Source organism: Falco peregrinus, chromosome 2 (genome assembly GCF_023634155.1).
Source record: "Falco peregrinus isolate bFalPer1 chromosome 2, bFalPer1.pri, whole genome shotgun sequence".
NCBI classification, from domain to species: domain Eukaryota; kingdom Metazoa; phylum Chordata; class Aves; order Falconiformes; family Falconidae; genus Falco; species Falco peregrinus.
Window position 1 is genome coordinate 24594015 of NC_073722.1, and position 16869 is coordinate 24610883.

The window sequence follows — 16869 nt, forward strand, 5'->3', positions numbered from 1 at the left end:
ACTGTAGGAAGAGGCAAGTTTTCCTGAACTTTACTCCCAGCTTGAACTTTTAAGAAGAAAGGCAAGGAAGGGGAGAGAGGGAGATAGACGTACCCTTGCTCACGCCCCTCTGTCTGCGGCCACTAGGATGTCAAATGGAAAAGGCAGCCCGGAGAAGCAGCTGAATGGCTTTGGGGAGAAGGGGAAGGAGAGGAGCCGCACGTCTCTGGTCATCTGTCAGGCTGTTAACCGCAGTATTTTCACCTCTGCAGTCTCCCCCGCTGCTGAACGCATCCGCTTCATCCTTGGAGAGGAAGATGACAGCCCAGCACCCCCGCAGCTCTTCACGGAGCTGGACGAACTTCTGGCCATTGATGGACAAGAGATGGAATGGAAGGAGACCGCAAGGTGGGTTGGATTTCCTTTACCCCAAAAGGGAAAGGCAGCTGCACAGGACCCCCATGGGAAACCACTTTTTAACATTCAACCGGGATAATATCTGTGCTACAGGTACAGTTGCCTGTATGGTTGAAATTACCTTTCTCTGATAAATGAGAGAATTTGAGGGTTTGTTGAAATCTTCCCTTAAACCAAAACCTAGAAAAAACATAGAGTGCCAGATTTATTTGAATAATTTGCCTACAGAGAGCCAACAGACCGGTGGGCTTGTTAGTGCTTTGCAAAGAATGACAATGTCTTGGCCAGAGTTGTTAGAAATCGGTGCCTGAATAGAGCATGTGTGTCAAAACTACTTCTGTTGCCCAAAGGTAGGTTTGAGCCTGAACCCACCGCACACCACAAGTTGGGAAATCTTGGCTGTCCCCCTCTCCCAGCCAGTTACTGATGAAATTCCTTTTTTACAGGCAAAAAACCCCCGAAGTTTTTTTCTTTGACAAAGTTATCCAAGGTGTGTGTTGGCTGCTGGTTGGGGTTGCCTGCTCTGAGTTTCTTGGTTGGGTTCTCTGCCTGTTTCTTTGATGCTGCTGTTGGTTTGGTCAAAAAACGATGCCAAAAAACTGGTGTCTTTTTTTGATCTGGTTGACACAAGTTACGTACAGTTCATATCTGAACACCACCAAAAAAGAACATTGGATTGGATTTGTGATCTAAAGGCTGCTGTTTAGCCTCTAGCCTTATAAAGTTTTGATTTTTTAATACAGTAAAAATATTTTTCTTGGTTTTGCTTTAAAAGGTAAACCCCTAATTGCAGTCTGGTTGCTGGGAAGGGCTGAAGCATCCCACTAGAAAGAGATGCTTACCCAGCCAAAGGGCAGTCCGGGGCTCTACTTTCCCTATTCCCAATCCCCCTCAGTTAACTTGAGGCTTTTCATTTTCCTTTATTGTGGCTGGGCTAAGCTCTTTCTCCACCTTCCCCTCTACAAGGGCACCTACTGTGTTCGTAGTTAGCCCATGTTGTTCGGTTACCTTAATCTTCTTTAGCTGCAATTTAATGAACCGCTCCACCACCTACCCCTTTTACCCCCTTACCTTTATTTTTATTTCTCGGTCGCTTGGAGAACCTATTTAAAGACTTTACACCTTTTACTCTTTAACTTCTTACTTGGTCATCCTTTTCTCCCTTTATTGCTTTTCATCCCTCTGACCGTTATTTCAGTGCTTGCATTTAGTCATCTGCACTGCCCGCCTCTGCTTTTTACAGCTAATTATGCTTTCCTCTGTCCATGCACAGGTCTTTGGGAGGGTGTTTTAATGACAGTTAGTTGAAGCTTTTTCATGATTCAGACCTTAGAGTGGCATTTCTTATTGAGCATACTTATCTCTTGGGTCCCTCCTTTCTAGTATGAATATTGGGAAGCGCCATTTTCCTTAAATCTGCAAATTTCAGCCGTTAGAAGAAAGGTGCCCCTTGCCCGGTGTGGCGAATCACAAAGCACGGCCATTTCTTGAGGGACATGGGTCAGGAGCCCTCAACTATTCACATTCAGAGCACCTTCTAGTGGGATGTGCCTGCACTCCTCCTGCTGTCAGCTAGCTGTAGAGAAGAGAAGTTTTCTTCTCCTCTGCCAAATGATTTCTGGTTTTATGTGTTTTCAAATGTCTTTGGAAGATGTGCTAGACGGAGCTGTATATATGATGCTCCATGTAAATTTTAGATATATTTAGATATATACATTACATGCTTTAAGCATCCTGTTGAGACACTGTGTAATTCCTGAACTCGGCCCCGCCTCCTGACTCGCGTGCTATTTTGTTGGTAGTGATCTTGCATAGTGTATGATTGCTCAGGATTTTTCAGTTTTGTTCTGAAACGACTTTATCTTGCATAACAAATCTGTCAGTCAGCTACTGAGCAGCTCCTGCTATGGGACATCCCAGCTGGAGCTGGCTCGCTCCATGCTTTGGCAGGCAGAGGGGCTGCCGGCCATGCAGCTTGCCACAGCCCTTTGGTCTAAGACTTGAAAGAGCATGGAAGCTGTCAGGAAAGAAAGTTTAGCAAATGATACTGTCCTTTCCAGAGCTGTTCTGGTCAATAGAAAAATAAATTGGTACACATCATGGAAAACTTCCAGCAAGAACCTCATGGCTACTGATGCAAAGATGTCTCCAGAGGGGACCTTTAGTTGCCTGTCCTGGTTCTTGATTTGTGTAAGTTCAGCTGCATTGCAACCCCAGTATAAAGGGGGCTATTGTAGTCACCCGGCACGCGGTGACATTTCTGAAGGTAGGTAAGCACCAGGGCTTGAGGGCATTGTACCCCTTTGCAGGGTGCTATTGCCTGTGTAGCCCATCGCGGTGTTGGGCCACAGTTCACCAAAAAGGGCCATTTTGGAAAAACATCCTTAATGTACTCGGGGGTTTTACAGCAAAGCCCTGTAAATGTGTTAGAAAGAGAGCAGTAAAAGGGAAGGTTTATTGCTGTTAAAAGGTAGCCTGAAGGTTTGAGTCACCAGGTGGGTGCTTCTTGTTCGTTGTGTTGGTGCTCATAATCCATTTGGTGCAGAAGGGAGAAGTTCTTCCACTGACATGTGGATGTTGGCATTTTGGTGGCAGTTACAGGTTACAGGGAAAATTAGGAAAAAGACCTGAAGCAGCTGGAGGCCAGCACTCTTACTTTGAGGTTCAGGATTTGGGGACTAAGATGTGTCCACCGTAGTGTGGTGGTGGTGGTGGTCATTCCACAAGGCAGGGAGATGGTAGAAAGATCATGAGACTACAGAGAAAAGGAATGAAAGAACTGTGGGATGGTGGGTAGGTGTTTTTTTAATCTTCTATCATTGTTTCTTTTTTTATTATATAAGGCTCTGTCAGGCAGCACATTTATATCCTTCACCCTTTCATGCATTATAATATTAGCACACCTTTTACACGATCCTTTTCAAAGCTCTGAAAAGAATAATATATAGAAAAAAGATGGCTCCTGCATCTGGCTGAGCAGAGATCCTAGCTGCCCTTGCAGTGCGCGCACACTGCCTGCGCCGCCGGTGCCCAGCCGCGCTGGAAGCACAGGGTGTTATTCTGGAGGCACCCAAGTGCGCTGGTGGCAGGTCCTCCTTGCCAGTCCCAACCCTTTGGAGCCAGTGGTGCTGGTAGGTACCTGAAAGCAGAGGTTCCCAGTGCCAGGAGAGCCGTCAACGTAATTCCCAGTGCCCAAGAGGCGTAACAGAACAGGGGTGTTTTATGTCATACCTTGCTGCTGCTCTGATGTGGTCGCGGCAATGTTTACTAGCTGTTGCAAGTGAAGTCCAGCTGTCAGACAGGAATATGTAGATGTCAAGAATGGAACGGGATGGGAATGAGGAAGGTAATTTGATTGTTTGTTTTCTGGAATAACAGTGGAGATAATCTCCTGCCCTGAAACAGTACGTTGCTGCAGGCAGCATCGCTTTCAGTGCGCGGGAAGCTCTGTGGAGAGCTGGACAGTTCTATATTCAGGCAACAAGAAGCACTAACCCCCCTGGCTCTTTTTTACCCTCTCTCCTCCACCCTGAAAGTCCAGCACTTTTTTCCCTGCCTAGCAGTGAGCGAGCCGTTCCGCAGAAGCAGATATTAAAAAACCCAAACTATGAAGAGCAAGGCATTGGTTTCCCCTATGGACAGCCATGTGGGCCGCTTTGCTTAACTAACCGCTCGCATTGGTTTGCGGAGGGGATGGTGTACACCAGAGCTTGGGGGGGCTTGGGGACCAAGGGTCTTCAGGGGCTTGGGAGGCACCTTGCTCTCCATGAATTCCCCTGGAAGTGCGTGGGCTTGCCCACTCCCTAGGAGAAGAGTTGTTGTAGGGACCACACTGAACAGAGCAGGTGGTAGCTCAAATGGGTTTGCAAGTTAATATTTGTTTTATTTGGCTTCGATCGTGGATTATAGTGTGAAAAGAAAACAGAAAGCAAATATCAGTAGTCGTGAATAATACACTTTCACAGAAAAGGCAAATGCTTCGTAACTTGCAGCCTTTATGCTACTGCGGGGTGAACCGCATCTCCGTCCCATGTAACACACAGCTCTGAAACTCAGAAATTTGCAGCTGCCCAAGTCCCTCGGGTGTCCTAGGAAATAGCTAGAATTTGTGAACTTAATAGAACCTTATTAATTTGAGATCTAAATCATTTTTTTAGCTGGAGTTAAAAAGCGGCTTTAAAAAAAAAAGAGTCTCAAAAAGAGATTATTGCAATTGAAAAGCGTAATTGATTAATCCTCAAGTAATACATTTTTCAGGATTAAATATAATTTCGCTTACTGTTAGTAATATTCTTTTGAACCAATTTATGAGCTTCCTTACCTGGACGTGTGTGGGTTTTGTCTTAATAATCCCCTTATATTAGTCACTGGAATTTTCATTTTCCTCATATATTAAAACAGTATCTCAAGACAGGATTTAAAAAGCACTTCTGCTTTGCAGTGAGGGATGCATAGGGCGCCTGCCTCTTCCCGGTGCAGCCAAGGCAGGGCTGGGTGAACCCCCCGGTGAGCCCCGCAGCAGGAGCCCCGGGCTGCCCCCCCCGAGCAGAGCCCTGGCTGGGGGCAGCGCAACAAGGGCAGGGTCACGGCCAGGGGGGGTGGGTTGGGGGGCAGGGAAAGGTGAAACCTCCCGCTCGCCTGCTGTTAGGAAGTGGGTTTAGGGGTGTAAAGAGTCTTTTGCACAGAACGGGATTTGACCTTTGCTCTAATCTTCCACTACAGGTGAGCTTTCTGGCTTTTTCAGACCTGCTTTGTTAAATCATTAAACAGCAGCCAGAGAGCAGAGGGAAAGAGAGAGCCCCTTAACCTGTGGCTTGTCCTTTGGTGGCTCACTTGTTCTGCCAAGAGCATCGCCCGATTTTTGCCTGGGGCATGCTCCTCTCTGCCCCCCATTGCCTCACGCCTGCCTGTGGGTATGGGACAGTATTGTTTGATGCTACTGAGTTTTGGCAGTGGCCAATTTTCAGATTTTATTGTCCAGATTTGAATACTCAAAACCAAGGTGTTTTGGTTTTTTTTTCCAGAAAAAGAAGTTTTTTCCAACTTTATTTGCAGAAATGCTGATTATTTTTTTTAAAACACCCCCTCCCCAGCTACTTTTTGTGGAGCTGTGGTGCTCACCCCTTCTCCCTTGAGATGATTCAAGTGTGAGTCAAGTTCCCTTCACTTTCTCCTCGTTGGTTTGGCGAAGCGGTGGCCAACTTGTTGTGGTGGGTTTGACACGATGTTGGGTTAAGGACTGGGTGTGCCAACTGGGGAGGGAACCCCCGGGTCTCAGCTCAGCTGCTGAAGCCGCCTATGTACTCTTGGCCTGGAGCAAACATCAGCTAAAGGGTGTTAATTTAAGTCTTGATGAAAGCTGTTAAAGATAAAATGTTTTACCTGAAAATGTGCAATGGTTTACAAGCAGGCAGAGCGTTATGGCTGCTCAGCTGACACACACCAATTCTTTAAGCCTTTGCAACTTGGTCATGGGTTTGTGGCCTCAGAGATGTGTGGGAAAATGCGTGTACTGGAAATTGTTGGTATGCCACGATGGTTCAGCTGCCCCGCTTCTTTCAGAGATGTGTGTCTGCAAGGAGCCGACAGCTTTAACATGATCTCCTTGCTCTGCCCTCTTGTAGGTGGATCAAGTTTGAGGAGAAGGTAGAACAAGGTGGGGAGCGATGGAGCAAACCTCACGTGGCCACCTTGTCCCTGCACAGCTTGTTCGAGCTAAGGACATGTATAGAGAAAGGCTCAATAATGCTGGATATGGAGGCCTCTTCTCTCCCACAGGTGGTGGGTAAGTGAAGCTTCCTTGGCTCTTTCCATCAACTCTTCCCTATCAATGTTTATTAACCCTGATGATGGTTTCATGGATGGTTTTAATGAGAAAGCACTGCTTTTTCAAGAAAAGAGGAAAATAAAGAAAGAAATCCTCCAAGGAATAACAGGGGAAAATAGAAAGTGTGTGGAGAAGGACAACAGATAAGAGAAAAGAGTTCTTCTCAATTCAGGAAGAAGAGTAAAAAAGTCAGCTTCAGTGATAATTGGCCATAGAATCATTTAGGTTAGAGAAGACCTTTAAGATCATCAGGTCCAACCATTAATGCAGCTCTGCCAAGCCCACCGTGGTTCAGTAACCATGTCCCTAAGCACCGCATGTACATGTTTTTAAACATCCCCAGGGACAGTGACTCCACCACCTCCCTGGGCAGCCTGTTCCCATGCTTGACCACCCTTCCGTTGAATAAGTTTTTCCTAATATCCAATCTAAACCTTCCCTGGCGTGGCTTGAGGCTGTTTCCTCTTGTCCTGTCACCTGTTATGTGGGAGCAGAGACCAACCCCCCTGCCTACACCCCCCTCTTAGGTAGTTGTAGAGAGTGATAAGGTCCCTGAGCCCCCTCCTCTCCAGGCTGAACCCCTCCAGCTCCCTCAGCCGCTCCTCACAGGACTGGTGCTCTAGGTCCTTCCTGAGCTTTTTGGTGATTGTATCGAATCATTTGGATCCCAAAGGAGATGTCCTCAGTTATATCCCGAGATATCACTGTGTGTGCAAGGAATAGTACACACTGACTTTGTGTTGGCTCTCAGAAACGTAAGCTGTAGAAGGCCACCTCCCTCAGGACCCAGCAGGTACCACGCTGGGCAGAAGGGCTGCAGGTTTTTGGCCATGCAGTCAGACCACAGACTACTTCTGGATGGGGTCCCAGGGTGGCTGCTGAAGGTGAGTGAGGCTCTCTGTAGGATGGGGTGCTCCCCTGCAGCAAGGAAGGGCGAAGAGCAGGCGCAGCATTAGCTGGTACTTCACTCTTCTGAGCAGGATGGCAGGATCTTTGCAGCCAAAGTAGCCGTGGCTTGGGGTGATGCTTGGTGACGTTGCCAAGAGCTATACCGTGTTCCCGATGATGTGTGAGAAGATTGGCAAAAATAAATCTTAAAAGTGAGCCGTCCAGTGGAGGTACAGTTAAGCAAAACCACTGAGTTTGGAAGCCACGATGTGAAGCGGCGTAGAAGAGCAAAATGAAATAAACCCCCCACAAAACCCAGTGCTTTGAATTATAATCTTAGGAGGAAGCAGGCTCAAAACTGTCCTGCCATGAAACTGTTAAATATCAGGTGTTGCACTAGTTTGTAATACTTGGAATTACGAAAGCTGCCTCTGATGTTCTCTGCAGAGTTTCGAACTTTGTTTTGCAGGTGCATTTTTTTTGGCATTTATTTTCCTTTATTTTTGTGTCTGTGTATCCAAATGCACAACTTTGCAAAGTTTAAAAACAAAACTAAACCCAACAAACAAAAACCTCTGAAGTTTTATGCCGAAGCTGAACATGCTTCAGAAGATAGCAGCTGATGTCAGTGGTCCAAAACTTTAACCCTCGAACATTAAATTTCTTTTTGAAGTCATTTTGAGATGTCACCTTCAATGTTCTTCTTCAACACCCAAATTACATCTGACTCCTGGAAGTTTAAATTACAAATCGGTGGCTGCCGTTGCTGCAGCACTGGCCTGAGTGGGGTGGTTTTGCTGGTCTAGGTCCTTAATCAGATAGATGGGGGTGCCCAAAAAGCCTGCAGACTTGGTTTCCAGAGTTATTTAGTGATGGTCACTTGGTGGATGTCTGTTAATGACACACGGGAAGGAAGAGCTCAGAAGGCTCTCTGTTGATTTGTGTTGTATCAGAAACATGGAAGGGAAGAAACACTTGCAGAGAAGGATGAACTTGATGAAGACAGACTGAAGGAAGTATTCCAAAAATCACTAAAAAAATAGGAGGAGCAAAAGCTTGCAGAAAAACGGCGCTGTAGAAAAATAAACCTTTTGCCAAATGTTTAGTGTAACTGCACCTACGTGCATATAATGGTCCTTTTCTGAGTTGGGTGGAAGAACTAGGCTTTTTTCCCCTGTGATGTGAAGAGGCATTAATTCTTGGGCAGCATATAGAGGACGACTTTCTGACTCACCGAGTTAGCAAATGTGATGCATGTTCTGCCTCCCCTTTCCCATAACTTTTATTATTAGCACAAATAAAAGTTACCACTAGACAAATAAGAGCTGCCACTTCCCCCCGGGGGACAGCATGTTAACTGAAGTAATCAAGGGAACAACTTAATGGGAGATTTAATGCACAATAGAGATTCTTAATAAATCTGGCTACTCCCCCGTCCCTTCTCCTCTGAGACAGGGGAGCAGGAAGGAGAGGATTGATGGAAAGTGAGCAGCCTTTGCAGTGGGATGGGAGCCTTTTTTCCTGCTGATTCAGATAAAGGCAAAGCCACATAATACGTCCTGTGACAATTGGAGCAAGTTCTGCCTTTTGTAGTTGCCGTCATTTTACTTCAGTCTGGAGAGTGAGTGATTTAATTAGTTGCTCATCTCCAGGACTTTTTCATATCATTAGATTAGGTTTTACTGGGAGCCTGTGGGGTGAACTCGGGCCGTGTTGGATCCGATAGAAGTTTTACTGTGTTATTTTTGGGAGCATACTGGAACTCGCAAAGTAGTTGTAGCTTCTTCACAAAAATACAGGGTCAGAGCAGATTCCCTTTCTGAACTGAGAACCATCTTACCCTGGTAGATGGCTTGCATCTGTAGGTGATTTGAAATAGTCTCAGCAGCCTGTGTGAAAATAACAGAAGGGAGCCTCGTTACAATAGGTATGTGTCGGTGGCTGATGTTTTTTTGCTGGATGGAAATGCTTATGTCCCATTTCAAAAGAAATGTCTATAAGAGATGCCCATCAAAAGTAAAATGGCGAAATGTAGTGGTGATTTTGAGGTGGGGAAGGAAAGCCTTCAAAAAGATAGGGTGAAAACGATCCTTATACCCCGCTCTCCCTCGGTGCAGTTGAGTTTTGTGCCTTGTGATTAATGGTCCTCTCCTCTCCCTCACCCTTGCGTGCGACAGAAATGATCGTTGACAATCAGATCGAGACGGGGCTTTTGAAATCAGACCTGAAGGACAAAGTCACCTACACGCTGCTCAGGAAGCACCGGCACCAGACCAAGAAGTCCAACCTGCGCTCCCTGGCTGACATTGGAAAGACCGTCTCCAGTGCAAGTAGGATGTTTACCAACCCCGATAATGGTAATGCAGAGGCTAACTGGCTATAGCCTTCCCTTCTAAAGCAACCCACCCAACCTGCCCGCCAAAAACTAACTGCGTTGCCTTGACGATGCTTTTCTAACCCACAATTAGCGTAGCGAGACCCATGCTGATGACATGTCAGCGGTGGGCTCTGGAGGCTGCTTTGGCCGTGGCACGTCGCTCTAACCGTATCTTCACTGGACTGAGTGGGAGAGGAGGGGAGGTGGCAGGCAGGTGGCAGGCTGCAGGAGGCGCAGGGGAGAGCAGAGAAATGCTCTTGCAGCCTGCGTGTGGGAGGGGATGCAGGAACGACGGTAGGAAAGAGATTTGCAAAAAAAATCCAACCGTGCCTGAACCTAAAAGGCCGATCATCTGAAATGCTTGGGCAGAGACGAAGCTTTCATGCGCGTTCGATTTCTGTAACAGATGGTGTCGATGGCACTCCTAGTCAAAATTTACGTGATAGTAACATCTAGCTTGCATTTTATTGCCATACAATCAGTGTCCAGTGTGGGTAAAGCTGATTTTCATCTTGCTTTATTCGTCCTAAGATTGTTTTGTGGTGTATGTCGTGGATCTGTCTCTGAAAGTGGTGACGTAGCTAGTGCCGTGCTCGTAGTGGTGTCTATCCGTGTGCGTGTGCGCCTGGGTGCAGACAGCTATAGAGGCCTTGGCAATGTCTCTGTACTTACCCGTACATAGGTGTTTGCAGTCGTCTTACTGGTGGTAATCAAAGAAGGGAAGTTTTCAGCCTATTGTCATCTCTTGGAGTTCTGTCAAGCTGCCTCCTGTTGCCATCTGGAAATTTGTCTAAAAGTTGCCGTTTAAAAATTTCAGAAGTTTCACCCAGAAATGAAAGCAAGCAAAGAAATTATTTCCTTCTTGCTACATTTAAGGCCTCTTAGCTTTCTGTGTTCTGCTTCCAAAACTCACCCTAACATTCCTCCCTAACCTATTATCATACTTTATTAATAATTCCTACTTTTTAATCATCCTTTGATTTTGCAGCAGGGGTGTGTGTGCGTGTGCATGTGAAGAATATTTATTGCTCTTGATGATGCATCTTGTCCCATACAAGTGCCTTGATAACGCAGTGACTAAGTGAATAACACAGAGGCGCAGTAACGTGAATCAAGGGGACGTCCTGGGTGTGCAGCTTTTTGGTGAATATCCCTGCAGGAGTCCAGTGGAGCAAAGAGAGGGACTGTGCTTCGGAGAGCACTGTAAAGAAATTCCTGTTGTGGGGAAGGAGCTCAGTGTGGCCAGCTGAGATGGGCGATATGTGCTGAAAACGGGAACCTCTTCCAGAGCACGCTGCAGGGAGGGGAAGGGACCTTCTGGGCATCACCAAGCTTTGCTTTTGTTCTCTGAATTCCCACAAGCCTTGAGCTGATGCCTTGCACATTGGGTAACGTACACGTGTAGGAGTGCCTGAGGAGGGTCGGATCCCAGAGAGGCGGTGTTCAGGAGCTCTAGCTAAACTGGTACTCCTCAAGCCCCCCTGCTCTTTGCCCGTTAACTTCTGGCATAAAATCGGCAGGATTTTTGCCCTTACATCAGCCAGGCACTTCAGGCCCCTGGAGCATGCCTCAGTCATGTCGGGACTGGGCACCCAGCATGTGGTTGTTTTCAGTTGGGATTAAGAAATGATGCTCCCTGGGGCTTTACATTGTGTCCTTCCCGCTGGTTTGTATGGGAGGTGTCTGCTTTCTGTTAAAAGAAGGCAACGGCTGTTGCAGGTGAAATGCATAAGCACTGTCTGCAGTGGTGTCTGTAGGTACCAGTTACCACCTCCGTGACTACTGCGCTTTCTGGAGCTTTGAAAAGGTGAGCAGGTTTGCTTTGAGGAGAAGGATCCTGAACCGTAGCCACGCTGTATGGGAGGCAAAACCGAAGACGGACACGTCTCTAGCACGTGTTGCTTGGGTGCTTTGGTCGCCTTGTGCGCGGTGTAGGGGATGCCCTTAGTTCTGGGCTTCAGCCCCAACCCCCCCTTCCTGCAGGTAGGCGCTGTGACACCGAGGGTCCTGATCACACAGAGAGGCGTGCCAGGCTGGGCTCCCCAGGCAGAGCTAACCACGCTCCTACCGCCTGGGAGGCGAGCGGCTGGGCTCCTGCCTGCGGGGAGTGCCGCTGTCTCTGGGCAGCGCCAGGCTTTTGTCCTACCTTACAGCCGAACAATTCACCAAGTTTAGTGTTTTGTTCTGAGTACCTGTCCTGGTGAGTTCCTAAGGCGCAGAAATATAAAGAAACCTTCAGGGCTAACTGTAGGGCATTGCTATGGTTAGTCCCTCCTTTTGGACACAGCAAGGGTCATAACCGAAGGGGTTAAAACGGGTTCTGTTAGCAGTGTACACCACCTTCCACCTCTGGTTTGCACCTTTTTTCCCCTGCACCATATGCTTGTAACAGCCGCCTCTTTTTTCCAGCAGCTGGTGAATGTCAAATTCTTCCTTTCTGCAGTTCAAGTCATTCCTTGAGGAGCCATCAAAACCTCAGGGTTTTAAAGGCAAATTAAAACTTACTTAAGGGGTTTGAAGGTAAATCCTGCTCAGTGTATTATTTAACCATATGTTGGACGGTATAGCTATTATTATTTATAGTTGTTATTATTTAACTGTACCTCAACTCCTCTAATACACATGCTCGGTGTGTTATTTAACTATACCTTGGATGGTATAGCTATTATTATTTATAGTTATTATTATTTAACTGTATCTTAACTATAGTACACACGCTGAGTGTATTGTTTAACGCTACCTCGGACGGTGAGCCCTGTCTCTTCGCTGTGCAGCGCTAGGCTTGCAGGGCTGCTTAAAGAGAAAATAATAGCGTGCTTATTCTGGGAAGGCTGATGCTGACAAAGGGCGTTCATCTCCGTTCCCACTCAGGGCCCTGCTTGTTTTTCATGGCTAAGGGCATCCTTTACTTGGACCCTGGGTGACTTCATTCCTTTCTTATTTGGAGGCGGTGCGCAGGTCCTGTCTCATTTGGACTGAGTCTCAGGAAATGCTTTCCCGACTCTGTGCAGCCCACTGGCTGACCTTCAGCCACTCCTTTCATGTTGTTTTGCCTCTGTTTCCCCACCTGGGATGTTTTTGTGTTACGAGAATATATAATGCATTATGTTCCGTGACACTTCAAGTGCTTTGAGATTTAAAGGAAGGAGAGACTTAGATGCAAAGGGAAATACTTCATGAAAAGTTGTTGTATTATTTATTATTTACACTTTACTGAAAAGGTAACTCCAGAATGTATTTGATTGAGTTATACCATGCTCCTTGGAATTCAATGAGTGCCTTTCCTGTGCTTCTGAAGGCAGAATTTGTCCTTTAGACAGATAAAAATTTAATGAAGCCAGCAGGAGTGCAGCTGTCTCTCAACATGGTTAATGACAGTAATGAAAGTGCCACCAGCCCCCAAGCACTCATAAACTTCCCTAGAGTTTCTTTCCAGGTAGGTATTTCTGTTCAGTGTCTACCTTTCATTTCGGCGTCAGTGAAACTTCCATCCAATATTCATGCTGCCCCCAGGTTGATGGGAATGGCCGGCAGCCCGTCTGCGCGTGGCTTACTCCGCCCCTCCGCACAAGAACCTTACAGGCTGATGTAGCTGGGAAGCAGCTTGGCTTTCTGCTCAACTGACATTTACTGCCGGTGTTGCATGGGGGAACTTCTCCAGTTTACCCATAAAAGGCACTGATGTAAATTACAAAGCACCCTGCTCGTGTAATGAGCACAGTTATTGTGCATTCATTAAGGGTTGTTAACGAGACCGTCTCTGCTGAAGCTGAACCAGACCCTGCTGTAGGTTGTGTGTAAAAAATATTATGCAACTTACTGGTTCTTGCTGGGCAATCACAACTGATTTGGAACCTACAATTTTGATAGGTGCCTAATCGTATTAAATTACTTTAAAAAACATTTATTTTGGCAGGACTTTAGCGTAATGTCATTATCATTAGCATGGATTCTGCCCATGATTTTCCTTTTTATTTATTTATTTTTTTTTTTTTTACCCCCCCAGGACAGTTAGGCTTAAACCCCATATTACATAATGACAAATTTCTTCAAAGGTATTTGTTAGTTCTGAAATCTGGAAATATCCCCTGGGCCGTGGTTCTTGGAGATACTGAGGTGCCTGTGTCTCACTTATTTTGGAGCACTTAGGTAACTAGGTCTTAGGGTCTCTAAAATTTTCTATGCCTTTCTCAGTAGCTTCATGATAAGCTTGTATCAACTTCTGTTCTGGTATTACATTTAATCATAATTAAAAATTCTGAATGTGTCTCAAGATATTCTTCATGCGTAAAGCAGGAAAAAAGGTAAACAAGCAGAAGTCGCTAGGACCTTGACTGTGAATGTGAGTGCATTTTCAATTCGTTGTGTGTTGCTGGGGATTTCTCTGCAAAGCACCCTGGACTGTGGCTATATTCCGTGTTCTTACTTCCACCTTCTGAGGCGACTGAGCCCTCTGTGTTTTTTATGAAATTCAGAAACGGTGCTTTACCTCCTGCCCTGCCGCTGCTGGGGCTGATCCTGGAGTGTCTCCAGCTGCTCCTTCTGCCCTCGCAGACCTCGGCAGGGATGGCTCTGTGGCTCTGTGGTCCCCGGTAGCACGTCATCCCCCAACCCCTTCTTCCATTTCACCGCTCTTTTTGCAGCTAAGACTCAGTAGCCAGCAGACGGGCAGAAACATGCAACTTTTGAGTGGCTAAGGTGTGCGCTGAATTACTTTTATTCATCACCACATCATAAAGATTGATATTTGGATCATGCTTGTGGGAGAATGATTTCTCAGAAACCTTTTTGCTCTTGGGAAAGCCAGATGGGCAAAAGACGGTAGTTCCTTACATGACATCGGATGGAGGAGGAACAATTAAAGCACTCCTTTGCTGTCTGTTCAGTGGGAAAAAAGATGATTATCAAAAAGCTGAACAGGCAAAGCTGCACTGAGTAATTACTCGAAGTTACCTTACAAAGGCACCGCCCCTTTTGTTTCTTTTATTTGTAGAAGGTTGAGCTGTTCAAAGTGTTCAGCAAGGACATTTCGCTTTTACATTTCAATTGGAACTCCTGCAGGGTTTTTTGACAGGTTTGGGGTTTTTTTTGGTTTTTTGCTCACCTTGGTTTGTTGACCAGCTTTCTAAGAGTTCTTTGTGTCCTTTCCTGGCACAGGGTACCACACTTGCCGTGAAGCCCTGCACTAAATAACGTATGCGCTAGCAGCTCTCCGGCAGCCCTTGCCCAGCTGGCACACCTTCGGGTGGTAACGCAGGTCTGCCGTGGGGTTGCCACTGTATAAAACGGGAACCGCGGCCACCGTTCCTTACGCAGGTGCCTGAGGACTGCCTGCTCAGTGTTCACCGGTGCTTTGGGGGTGACATTTGCTGTGCCCTGTTGATGTTTTTGTTTAAAAGCTTCCTGCCTGCCAGCGTTTTGTATAATTTAACGCCTGTGAGAGCCTGTGGCGAAAGCGTTGAAGAGAAGTGGTCGAATCATACTAAAACCAAGCTGGCAGAGGCTGTAGAAAACCGTGATGTGTTTGAAGTGTGAGTGTTTAACCACCGTAAGTAATGGCATGCTCCCCATCACCAGGCGGGTGGTGGCTGTGCTGCCCAAACACCTCATGAACAATATTTGTTTTTGCTGTGCCGACAGTGTTGTTGGGAAACATTTGAGTTGCCCCAACACCTTGGCTGTCTGCAACGCGTTGGCTGATGTGCTGAGAGAAGGAAGGCTAGCAGATGAAAACTTCCCTCCTCTAAAGTTTTTATTCTATGTTAAGAGTTCAGCTTTATTCAGTTCAGCATTTTTCATCCAAGCTGCATCCCCAGTCCCTTTAGAGAGTTGAATGATGGCATCAGCTGAGTAATACCAGCACAGGAGGAAAGATGTTTAAGTCTGAAATGAGATATTTTTCCAAGGAATACTTGGTAAAAACACCACCAATGTGTTTAGCTGTTTGCATTATTTGAAGCATTGCAGACTGAGGTACATGCTTCCAAGCCCAAATTGCTGTGCATGGTGCATGCATGGTCAGGGTGCTCAGAGTGGGCTCCTACAGGGACGTGACCTGTTTTTTTTATTTCAAAAGCACTGTGTGTCTGCTGTTCTTACTGCCCACACCGCAGCTTGGGACCGCTCAGCATGATTAACGCTGCAGCTGCCTTAGGTGCTTGAAATCCGCTTCGAAGGTGCCTGAATTTGAGACACCAGGAGGGGAAGATTGGCTCCAGATCTGCCAAGTGAATGCTGAAAAGTGGAGCTATGGAGGAGGTATCATGCTCCACCTGAGTGGGCTTACCACTCTGGTCACTAAACTCTGTAGAGATGCACTTGTGTGTAACGGCGACTGTTCCAACGCTCTGTCTCCTACCTGGCTTGCTTGTGCAATTGTGTGAGCGTTTCTTTCTTGCATTTTGTTGTTTTTTTCTTTCTTTGACTTTTCAACTTTGCTCTTTTCCTCCTCTTTGCTGCTGCTACTGTCTCCTGCTTGCGCCACACAAGCACGCAGCCCACTCGAGAGCTCCGTGCCCTGTCTAGCAACCCGCACGTTGGATGATGAAATCCGAGTGCAGCGCAGCCCCAGCGTGGGATGGCTCAGTAAGTCCCGGGCAGGGATGTGGGCGGGCGGGCGGCGGCGAGAGGCAGAGGAAGGGGAACTCGCACCAAGCGGGTCTCCTAACGCTTGCTGCTGCGTTAACAGTGGGAAGGTTGCAGGTGCGTTCCTTGCGGAACGGCTGCTGCTCTGGCTGTCCATGTTATCCCCACTGTCCCCTCCTGCTGCTCTCTTTCACTCTGTTTTGCTTCTTTTTTGTCATCTGGGATGAAACAGGTAGGTCAGCCTGCACTCCCCGTCAGGCGGTGGGCTCCCTGCAAAGCCACCGAGTGACATTTCTTCCACCTATTGAAGGATCCTTTGACTCTGAAAAGCACTTCATGAATTTTGCCACCAATGCAGTATTATAAATGTAACGAGCTTAAATATTTTAATTTCTTTATAAATTAAATAAAAAAACACAGCTAGCATGTCCTGTCAGCTTTCTCTCTTGGTGATGGACTTTTCTCAGGCCTCGCTTCTCTCTGATTATCCTTTGTAAAACATCACTCATCTGATGGCAACTACTACACGTGACATCTACATGTTTACTACACTGATGTCTGATTACTGCACTAACAGCACAGAGGTGTTCTTTAGGGCCATAGCAATCTACAGGAATTTCAGGATATTCCCGGTGAAAGATGACTATTGAGCCTTTTAGTAGGGTGCTGGGAGGGGTTTGGATTGCCCACCTTACTTCTTGCACCGGTACTTGGCTGAGCACAGCCAAGGAGAGGCTTGCATCACCTTTGCCAGAGAGACAGTCATGTAGATTAGTCACCGAATCGTTTAGGTTGG

The 16869-nt window shown here is 46.7% G+C and overlaps 1 protein-coding gene across 10 annotated transcripts in view; it reads left to right on the forward strand.

Moving 5' to 3' along the window:
• SLC4A4 (solute carrier family 4 member 4) overlaps positions 1-16869 on the forward strand; it is a 236799-nt gene that overhangs the window by 141360 nt on the left and 78570 nt on the right. For 5 of the 10 annotated variants that reach the window (XM_055797669.1, XM_055797671.1, XM_055797668.1 and 2 more), the window contains 4 exons: positions 252-387; positions 6021-6181; positions 9289-9468; positions 15978-16073. In XM_055797669.1, the coding sequence (XP_055653644.1) occupies positions 252-387; positions 6021-6181; positions 9289-9468; positions 15978-16073 (573 nt within the window). The remainder of the gene's footprint in view (positions 1-251; positions 388-6020; positions 6182-9288; positions 9469-15977; positions 16074-16869) is intronic. The other 5 variants (XM_055797673.1, XM_055797667.1, XM_055797674.1 and 2 more) reach the window with 3 other exon arrangements.